This window comes from Lepisma saccharinum, chromosome 25 (assembly GCF_977018435.1).
Source record: "Lepisma saccharinum chromosome 25, izLepSacc3.1, whole genome shotgun sequence".
NCBI classification, from domain to species: domain Eukaryota; kingdom Metazoa; phylum Arthropoda; class Insecta; order Zygentoma; family Lepismatidae; genus Lepisma; species Lepisma saccharinum.
In genome coordinates, this window is record NC_139253.1 from 36,539,307 (window position 1) to 36,551,030 (window position 11,724).

The 11,724-nt window shown below is 37.7% G+C and overlaps 1 protein-coding gene across 1 annotated transcript in view; it reads left to right on the plus strand.

Moving 5' to 3' along the window:
• Seipin (lipid droplet biogenesis associated protein seipin) overlaps positions 1-11,724 on the plus strand; it is a 32,791-nt gene that overhangs the window by 18,637 nt on the left and 2,430 nt on the right. Inside the window, exon 4 of the mRNA XM_083111154.1 lies at positions 10,974-11,271. Within this exon, the coding sequence (XP_082967280.1) occupies positions 10,974-11,271 (298 nt within the window). The remainder of the gene's footprint in view (positions 1-10,973; positions 11,272-11,724) is intronic.

The following is an 11,724-nucleotide window of genomic DNA, read 5'->3' on the forward strand; positions in this document are numbered from 1 at the left end:
AGTGGCATTGCATCATGTCGATGAATCTCAGTTATGCATTACCAGGGATGAACACCGTGTGCGAGTATGGTGGCGTTGAGGGAATAGGACATTCCCGGCCAATGTTGTGGAGAGAACGAACATTAGATCACATCTGGTAGTGGTTCTGGGAATTCTGAAGTCACAGCGCTACGTCACGGACATTCTGCATCCTCATGTGTTACCCCTCTTGAGACAGCATCCTGGTACAGTCTTTCAACACAACAACGCTCGTCTGCACATGGTACATGTGTCTATGGACTGCCGCATCATGTTGAGATACTCCCGTGGCCAGCAAGATCCTCTGATTTTTCCCCAATAGAACATGTAAGGGATCAGCTTGAACATCAACTCTGACTCAGTGCCGATTTCCAGGATATCGAGGGTCAGTGACAACGGCTGTGGGCCGACTTGCCTCGGGAGAGGATACAAAGGCTCTACGACTCCATTCCAAATCGAATTGGCGCATGTATTAAGACCTGAGGGGGTGCCACATCCTACTGCCATGTGGTCCACAGTACGCCTGTAGTGCACATTCTGTTGTCCGTTTGATCTGATTTTGTAATCATTGCAATACAGTCACATAACCTGTCAACAGGTGTAGTTTCATTTCATTTCCACCACTCCTAGGTGCTTCATTTTTTTTGCCAATGAGAGTATGTAAATGACATGAATTTTTTAAACCCTTGAACAGTTCTCTAAATTCATAATGTGGGTAATAAGTCAACTTGTACATCTCTGTGCATAAAGTGGAATTTAAAAAGAGAGTTACGCTCTATCCCCAGAGGCCACGCATAGCGGCAGAGAAGTGGGCAGAGGGAAGCACTATATACACTGCTGCAAAGGCTGGTAACTGCAGTCGCTTCCCCCCATGAAACCCCATTCCCTCTCACATGTTGATTGGTAGAGCCATCTCACATCACTAGTTGCGCAGAGACTTCTTTTCATTGGCTTGTTCCAGAGATACCCAGGACAGAGTATATATGTCATAACTAGAGCCCGGAAGTTCAGGCATTTATTTTCGTTAAAATAGGCAGGCAAAAAGGCATTTATTAATTGAAGCCGCTTCATTTTCTGGAAGAGCATCGATCAACTCACTGATTTTTTCAAGATTGTTAGCATAATATATAGCTGCTGATATCCAGGTTCCCCATCTCATCAAGACTGGTTGCGGAGGTAAACTAAGCTCAGGTGCAACTTCCTGAAATTTTCGGGTTCGAGAGGGAGATTTCAGAAATATCTTCTTTGTGTTCGAAATCAACCTGTCCACTTCTGGGTGCAACACTCTGACTTCTTCGGTAATTCTGTGCATTGCGTGGGCTACACATGTGATATGAAGCATGTTCGGGAAGAGAATTTTCAATGCTATGGCAGCCTCCTTCATATAGGGAGCTGCATCACTGATAAAAAGTAACACGTCATCATGATGTACACCATCTCGCCAGAGCAGAAGTAGGGATTTTGAGAATAACTGAGCTATTGACGAACCATTGACTCTCCCTAGTTGTTCTGACATGAGAAGAAATGACGAGGATTCTCCGCATGTTGGTTCCATAGTTCCTATGATGACGTTGGCTATGTAGCATCCCGTAGCGTCAGTAGTTTCATCTATTGAAATCCAGATCTTCTTTCCACCAACTTCAGCACGAATTCTTTGCAGAGCTTCTTCGTAGCAGATGCTTAAATATGTTTTCCGCAGCGTAGATTCCGACGGCACCGTTTCTTTAGTGTATTTCTCCAGGAATTTCGTCAATGACTTGTTTTCCACTTTCCAGAAAGGTATTCCTGCTTCCATGAAAGCTTTGCACAGTTCAAGAGATGTTGGATGAAGTGCCCACTGTTGTAATTAGGGATATCTTCTTCTGTCGGATCATTTTAGCAGATGCAGATTTATGTTTTGCTGTTGACACATGTTGAGATATAAATTATTTTTTTTCATGGTTGATTGTTTTTACACATATCTTGCAGAGAAGAATAGTACCGTCTGTCGAAAATGTGCTTTCACCAAATTCACGCACGTAACCATGTAACTTACCACTTAATGGCACACTAAATTTCGGCATGATGACAACTACACGATCCTTTCCCTCCAAAGTGCAGAACTAAACTAAAGATAGAGAACTTGATTTTGGAATCCATGCAAACGCCCTTGGGTATTAGTGCTGTTTCTTGTCAATAACCTCCTGACACGGACGCTGGACGTAATAGTGCAGGTGTTCTGCAACAGGATTTCAGCAGTCAATCATGCACAAGGAAATGTTAACCGAAAGGCAATATCCTAACTCAGCATGAAATACTTTTTCTCACACTTTTCTCCTTCAGCAATGTTGAAACATGCGTGAGTTCAATATTACTTAAATAAGGTGAAAATTATTCACATAATAAACGGAAGAAAAATAAATTCCAACAACGTTTTTTGGGAGACAAATAATATATATATACACATTTTTTTTTAAAAAAAATTGTCAAATTTCATTGAAAAAGGCAAAAAAGGCATTATAATTAAAAATAGGCAGTGGGGTCCCAAATAGGCAAAATGAAAAAGCTTCTAAAACATTCGAAACAACATAAAAAATGTATGTACGGAAAAATTTTATCAATATATGCAGTAGATAAAAAGAGGCATTTTGCCAAACTTCTGGGCTCTAACCATAACAATTTGACTTTGTCCAAATTACTGCACAAGTTTAAACTTGTTTCAAGATGATCATCTTCATTTTGCTTATAAGTAAAGTTAAATTACAGCAGTGCAATGAAACAGAACACAAAAAGAAGAAGAAGAAGAAGAAATAACCACCTAGTGGAGGATCAAACCTACTTTCTCTAGCACCATGAACCACTATATCGACCCCTTGGTCATTTTGGCACTCTTGCCCAAATATCAAAGTTCTCATCCATCTTTTCTATGAGTATAGCCTCAATACAATATTTACTTTACTTATAATTTTGTTGAAGTTGAACACTGTTTGAAATATTTGTATCATTTACATAATTTGGAATGTCAAATCAAATGGTAGAGATTTTGATGATAATTTAGTTTTAGACTCGTGATGTTTCCTCGTTAGATGGAATAATATATATGAGTCATTCCATGCGAAATCAACACAGCCCCCAACCTGACCATCACAGATTTTCATGAAATTTGGGGAGTTGAAACTATGCATGGAACTTAGTAACTATGAAAATTTTTAGTTTCGTTTGTCTTGTAATTGTTAAATTATTCAAGGTCAAAGTTAGCAAAAATTGCCCTTTTTGAGCCTGCTTAGCTATACTAAATGTGCTGTAACTCCACCACTATTTTGCCTAGGAAGCTCAAATAAAGCTTATTGTACAGGGAATTGAACAAGCTTTCCAGTGATATATAACAAGCCTACCTTTGGATGAAAATATAATTTTGTCACGTGACATTGACCTTTGACCTTATATATCTCAAAACATGTCATCACCAAAAATCGTGAAAAAAATATATTTGGTCCCTCATGCTATACTATAAAACATATCAAAAAATCATTCTGGGACTGCAATGGGATACAAAATAATATGTGTAACTATGCGACTGATAAAAGCCTCATTACATGAACTATGACGAGTCAAATGTCCCTTAACACCCCCTACAAAATGATAAGGAGTTAACCTGGTCATGAAAGAAATAGGTTAGGCACAGGGAGATCTCTAACTGTGTGTGTCAAGCGCAGCTCCGGCATATTGTTGACCGCCATATTGAATTCAATGCAAAAATTTCAAAGGAAAGGGAGTGATGTGATATATCAAATCAGGCTAGAATTTCACGAGAAATGAAGTGACTAAGGTTTATCCAACATATATTTAACCAGCAAAAAGTTATTACTGCATGGTCGTAACCATTTCTTCCTTTTCGAGGTGTTAAAAACAAAGCATTGGAATGCTCCTAACGTCTTAGGAACTCATCGAGATCACGCTGACATCTTGGGAGAGAAAGAAGTATACGCACCATTGCATATGATTTTAATCAGCGACATTCACCAAATAGTTGAATAGTGAAGAATATTGGGAAAAGTATCTCAAACAATTACGTGACACTTCCTTTGGAATGAAAAATTCTTCAGTGACGAGGCTAATTTTTATGTTCACGGTGAAGTTAATAAAAATAATATGCAATACCTGTGATTTGCCCAGCCGGATAGTTGTTGCTGGTAAGCTAATGATGTGGTATAGTGTATGGAGAACTGGAATGGTTGGTCCATATTCAACAACGAAACCGTAAATGGTGAGGGCTTCTTGGATGTGTTAAGTGAACAGATTCTTCATCCTTGCTTACGGGATATGGCACTTTTACAGAGTTTTGAAACAGGACAGTGTGTGAAGATTTTGGCAATTTCTTCATGGTAAATTTCTAGGTAGATTGATGGACAGACGGGGATCTATTAAAAAGCCTGCACATTCCCCAGATCTAACATCTTAGGAGGACTTTTACCTTCAGAAACATTGAAGAGAATGGTGCATGCACTAAAAGTCCATGATATTGACCATCTGAGGGAAGGTATACTTGCTGCTTGCGATGATGTTGCACTTGCTACATTGCCAAATGTTCTATGTGAGTGTGAGAGACGTTAACGAGTTTGCTCACAGGAATATTGACAACACTATAGTCTGCATATACTGCAAGTGAAAGATATGCGTATAACGTTTTGCTGCCTAAAAATAAGTTGGAAAAACCTTCACTGCTTCATTTCTCATGAAATTCTAGCCTGATTTGATATATCACATCACTCCCTTTCCTTTGAAATTTTTGCATTGAATTCAATATGGCGGTCAACAATATGCCGGAGCTGCGCTTGACACACACAGAGATCTCCCTGTGCCTAACCTATTTCTTTCATGACAAGCTTAACTCCTTATCATTTTGTAGTGGGTGTTAAGGGACATTTGACTCGTCATAGTTCATATAATGGGGCTTTTATCAGTCGCATAGTTACACATATTATTTTGTATCATCTGATCCCATTGCAGTCCCAGAATGATTTTTTGATATGTTTTATAGTATAGCATGAGGGACCAAATATATTTTTTTCACGATTTTTGGTGATGACATGTTTTGAGATATTCAAGGTCAAAGGTCAATGTCACCTGACAATTATATTTTCATCCAAAGGTAGGCTTGTTATATATCACTGGAAAGCTTGTTCAATTCCCTGTACAATAAGCTTTATTTGAGCTTCCTAGGGGTGTGATGCTGATCACATCACCCCCACACCCCCTGTATGCCTTCATGGCATGGTGCTATACACAGGGGAGCAAAACAAGAGAAAAAGGCAAAATGGGGCGGAGTTACAGCAGATTTACTATACCTAAGCGGGCTCAAAAAGGGCAATTTCTGCTAACTTTGACCTTGAATAATTTAACAATTACAAGACAAACGAAACTAAAAATTTTCATATTTACTAAGTTCCATGCATAGTTTCAATTCCCCAAGTTTCATGAAAATAGGAGATGGTCAGGTTGGAAATTGCACATATCTGTGTTGATTTGGCATGGAATGACTCATATGTTGTTTTCAGTGATCAGAATGCTACATTTTAAAAGTAGCTTCGCTACAGCTGCCGCTACTTGCCTAAAAATGTAGCTTCACTACAGCCACATTTACCAAAAAGTAGCTCGCTATGCACTACTCGCTACTTTTGCGCTACTTCTGCATAAGAAAAAACTTAAAATAACCACATGGATATTCAAGAGAAGCCCCTAGTATGATAGTTGTACTTACTGGAAAACAGATCGTTATTTATTATCATAATTCCCGTAATTCCTTAGATGTTTGCTCTAACATTGCTGATAGCTGGGGGATGCTTCTCTGGTATAGCTAAATGTGCAACATGTGGAGCGATGCATTACATAAGTTTCCTGTGCTTTCCTGAAGACAAGGTGGAAATTTTGTCACCTTGTAATCAAAGAGCCCTATGTTCGATATCTGGCAAAGGCACTAGTGATTCGGATCAGTCTCGATTAGCTTATCTGTGTATAAAGTGGACTCAAAACAAAAACTAGGAACGATGCCTATTTGGGAGGATGGATCCTCCTGCTCCTCCATTCCCTACACTGCTCATCATTCTTCCTCATTCTCAAAATTAGCCAAAAGTGGCAGAAAGCGACTCTAGATAACAGAATAACAAAATAAACCATTTATCCTCATTGTCATGATTAGCAAAAGTTACAGAAAAGCGATGTAAAAGTAGAAACATTAATATACATTTGGAAACTGTATATTAACTAAAGAAAATTATCATTTCTGCAGAAAAGTCAATAACTCGTACATACTTTTTACAATGCCATAAAATATATTGAGGAAACTGATGTGTAAGCAGGAGTGTTCTAAACGTATTTCAATTATAAAATTTGTGAACAAACATTATGATGAAAATAATTGTAATTCCAGAAAGTGTATGTCTATCATACTTGTAATAATAATTTCTTTCTGGTGAGATCCTGTGTACCAACAATGGTCAATGCTGTTAACGTATTGAGCCATTGAATGCTGACACTATTGCTTTGTCATTGTTCATCCATTGATCGCTCTTTTTTGCACTGCAAGATGTGTTTTACACAGTAATTAATGACATTTACCTATCTTACACCATGGATATTCACAGGATTTGTTCCTGGGGTGGCTCAAACGAGGCTTTTTTCCTGGAGGTGCAGCAAACTAGGCATGTTTCTCCCCAAACTAGTGAAGTAGCTCAAAAAACATAGCTGTTAGCCAGAATATATTCATATATGCCAGTTCAGTTTAGCTATCTGTATATTAGATTTATTCTATACTAATGGAATAAATTACGCAGATATCTATAATCTGCGATATCAAGATATTTATAATCTAGATTATATGTATTTCCATGTAACAGACATTGTCTTTATGGACCTCCTGCAAAAGTAATCGTTATTGTCGAATTTTTCTTTGACGCTGTGGTCACATTCAAAATTTTCCTCAAAATGCAGATAAGAAATGTAGCTGTAGCAAAATTTTCACTACAACTACAGGAATTTTGTAGCTTCGCTACAGCTACAGCTTCAATTTTCAAAATGTAGTGCCTCTACAGCTACCGCTACAAATTTTGTAGCTAGCTACAGTAGCGATGCTACAAGTTGCATGCCACTTCCAACCACTGGTTATTTTCATGTCTTGGAGAGTTACGTTGCCATTGGATGAACAGATACATTTTTAGTTAGAGATGAACAATATCTGTACTAATGTGGATACTGTTTACAATTCTCATCAATATTGATGCCTGAAAATTGTTACAATTTTAAGTTATGTTCAGTATATTTGAAGATATAAATATGTAAGTATCCCATCAAAATTACCCAAATCAATCTACTAAAGTTTTGTTTTAAATTATTTGATTAATTATGTAAGAGGTAATTAGAATATTAAAATAGTTATCATATAATTACAAAATTATTTATTTTCACACACTGTTGATGCAGAATTAAATAAGATAAACATTTTGCATAATTTGTGAAATAATTAGTGAGTGTTGCTTAGCATTTTTGAAAATCCTGCAAAATAGCAAAACACAGGTAAATTATCAGTTAATGTATCAGCATCAGTATTGACTTGTCTTAATTTCAGTGGATAATCAGTAAGACTAATACTGCAATACATTTCAGCAATTTAAAATAGTGATAAATATGAGGCATGTCCGGAAAATAAAGATAAAAAGGCCAATATGCATTTACATAATTTGTATTTTACAAAACCTATACTAGACATGAATTAACTGTACATCTTTACTTTTCAACATATTTGCCACCATTATCCAGACACTTTGCGTATCCCAGATGTTGAGGTCTACCACTTGCCTCTTGAGCCTTTTCGGGACTTCAACTTTCACCTCATCATTGTTATGAAACCTTTTCCCACCGTGATGTTTCTTTTGGTGAAGAAACAAGTGAAAGTCACTGAGTGTAACACCCAGACTATACAATGGATGATCCGAAACAACGTATTTGAATTTTTCCAGATTCACAATGTAGACCAGAGCGTTCTCATGAAGCAGGCAAATGCCTTACATCAACATTCCCCTCCTTTTGTCTTGAATGACCTGTTAAAGATGTTCCAGGGTCTAACAATATGCAGCAGCGTGACTTTGTATGTCAGGAGTTGTAAAGTCCACCAGGAGAATGATGGGTGTGCTACAAAAAATTGAAATTTTTTTTTTTGTCCAAAATTATAATAGTTTTGTGCTTGACCATTAACATTCTGGGCACCAAGCATGTGCTCAATTTTCTGTACCCCAATTTCACAGTCACAGCTTCATGAATTGTGGTCTTAGACACTTGGGCAGGGGGGGGGTGGGGATGATGTCATGTAATTTTCTTATTGTCAAATGCCGATTTGCAGTGCTCGAAAAATTTTCTTCAAAGCTAGGTGCCAGCTCTCAAAATCAGGCGCCAGGAAACTACCTACTAGCAATTGTGCATACTACAGAGTATTTCAAAAGTCGTACAACCCAAACTTTGAAAATGTACATCATGAAAACCGTAAGAGGTATTTACACCAGGTTTTCTGCACTAATCATGTACGATATCACTGGATTAATAAATTTATGTTAGCATGTATCCAAATAAAATCAATTACATTATTTTAAAAAATATTGTTAAGTTGCTGAAAACATCTGAGAATTGATTTTCAACAATATATACCAACGTAGAAATTTTCAGCAAGAAATGCATCTTCGACCAGGACTCGATCACGGGTCTCTGATATGCTGTGCCATTGATATAACCACTGAGCTACTGAGCCGGCTTGGCCTCGCCTGATTTTTTGCTGTCGCTGTTTTACCTGCGTGGAATCTTCTCTGCCAGTGCTACTGCAACTGGATCTGTTGCCTTTGAAACACAGTAGACTTCGACATTGCCTGGTTCCTCCCAACATAGAGATGTTAATTATTGAAGATCAGGCACACACAGGAAATGTACTACATAGACATTTTCAGCGAAAAATGCATTAACATCTCTACGCTGGGAGGAACCAGGCAATGTCGAAGTCTACTGTGTTTCAAAGGCAACAATTCCCATTGCAGTAGCACTGGCAGAGACGATTCCACACAGGTAAAACAGCGACAGAGAGAAATCAGGTGAGGCCAGGCCGGCTCAGTAGCTCAGTGGTTAGAGAAATCGTATGGTATGCCAGAGACCCAGGTTCGAGTCCAGGTCGAGCCTGCATTTTTCGCTGAAAATTTCTACATAGTACATCTTCTGTGTGTGCCTAATCTTCAATAATAGTACCAACTCTTAACAATTTGTGGGATCATTTGTTTGTGTTTGACTAGTCGTAAAACAGTTGCTTTGTGAGGTACAACAGAAGCAGGGGATTTTTCTTGGAAAACCTCTTGCACATGAGTGTAAGAATGAGTAGTAAAATACTCTTCAGCAATGCACACACACACACTGCTCCAAAGAATACGCCATGCTGAATCAATTAAAAGACCAGGCATAGTAGCATCGAAAGTGAACGAAGAGAATTCAGTGTAACCAGAGGCAGACTAGGATTCTCTCAAAGAGTCCAATTTCAGCACAAAATCTTGGTTTATGACTTTTCACGTAAATGTATAGCTAATACTTAGACACATGTGGCATGCTTCTGTTGACAATATTTCTACCTGCTAGCATTGCCATATATGCCCCAAAAATGGCACTTTTTCATTCAACCCATAAAATCGCCAATATAAAATCCATCAAATGTTGCACATGACCAATATTGGTCACAAATGACAGATTGACATGCCATCAGTCATCTAATTATGACCCTTCGATAATTTCTTACGTATTGTTCTCTCTCAAAAGTGCATTTCTGGAAAAAAAAATTACGCTGACCCCGGCGCCCACCCAGCGTCGAATAACATGGGTACCTGGGGGAAACCCTGGGGGGTAAAGGCGGTCAGGGGCGTGATGCTGATCACATCACCCCCACTCACGACCGGATCAAGAAAGTGTGGGGCGTTACTCCCACACCCCCTATACGCCTTCATGGCGTGGTGCTATGCACAGGGGAGCACTTTACCTTTTTTTGACTTCCGCCAGTTATTAATTTATCTAAATTTTCTGCATGGAGAAAACTGATAATTTTAAGCATTGAAAAAATCTCAATGGATGAGACTTTATAATGCAGAAAACCTGGTGTAAATATCTCTTACGGTTTTCATGATATACATTTTGAAAGTTTGGGTTGTGCAACTTTTGAAACGCTCTGTATAAGAAGCTGAGCATCACGGTATTCAAAACATCGCTAAATCATTCGAGAAAAAAGGAAATGGGGTGTTGGGGGACAAAGAGTAAGAAATTATTACTGACTCTCTGGAATGTTCACAATGTTCTTTGTTTAAAAAAAAAAGATAATTTTTCTAACTTACGCTGTACTGCAATTTGAACTTAGAATCATCAAAATTTCGTACATATTACAGCATAAGATCACAGTCGCCAGGCTGGAATTTTTAGTCGACCTGGCGACCGGGATTTTTCGAGCCCTGCCGATTTGCATGGATTTCTTTAAGAAAGATGGCCCACCACCCCTTTCCTCATCATGAACATCAGTCTTTTCTCCCAAGAATTCACTGTACCACTTAGTCACTTTTACTTTATTCTTAATGTTGTTATGAACAACAACAATTTGTATGTGATTTTCCCTGGATGATCACCTTTTGCTGAGAAATAGTATGAGGAAACTCACCTTGCATTTAGTTGGATTATGGATCAATGTTTCCATTTTTCAAACGCGTGGTACTCAAACAAAATTCAGTGAAACACTGCTGAGAAGTCAAAGTCAGTGCAGCAACATGACATAAAAAAAATTGTCATTTGGCCTACATGCAATATATCTTTATTATCTGGATATGCCTCCTACAAAGTTGTAGTATGAATTATAAGCAAATATTAGAACAAAGATATTTTATAGTGATATCTCATTGTGTTTCTCTTTACAGACAAATCCGGTGACTGGTGCATATGTTGAAATTCAAACTCGCCATGCAGAATTTTACTCTGCTACGATGTTTATCCATGCCCATTTCACAGGCCTTCGCTATTTAATGTTTCATTGGCCGTTGCTTTCTGCTGCAGTTGGTGTGATTTCTAATCTTTTCTTCATGGTCATCGTGTGTTTTCTTTCGTGGTATCACTTATTTCAGCAACAGGAGTCCTCTTACGTTGCTAGGTCAGAAAGAGTATTGTATGTTGCGAAAACCCATGATGAACCTACAAAATCCACTGCAGAAACCGATGGTAAGTTGGTAAAATATAACTCGTGAAAATAAATTATATGTAGAGATCAGAAATATGACATTAAACTATTTTTGCTACATAAATTGAAAGCCTATTGAGGGATAACTTATTTCTTAGTTCTTGCCAGTTTCGATTAAGTTTTCCATTTTCTCATATATTAGCCTCCATTGTTTATTTTAAAGTATTATTTATCTTTACTTACGTAAAATTTAGAAATTTCGTATTTCTACGTTGCAGAATTTAATAGTTAAATCTTATTAATTTCGAAGATCCTCTGTCTTCATTCACTAAGGGTTCACTAACTACGTATTAAATTGTGCAACGTGGAAATACGAAATTTCTAAATTTCACGTAAGTAATTTTAAACCCTGTTTACCACATCCATCATGAATATTATTTATCTGTTTTTCTACTTCATCAAAGCAAATGAACAGATCTGAAAAGTAACAAGGT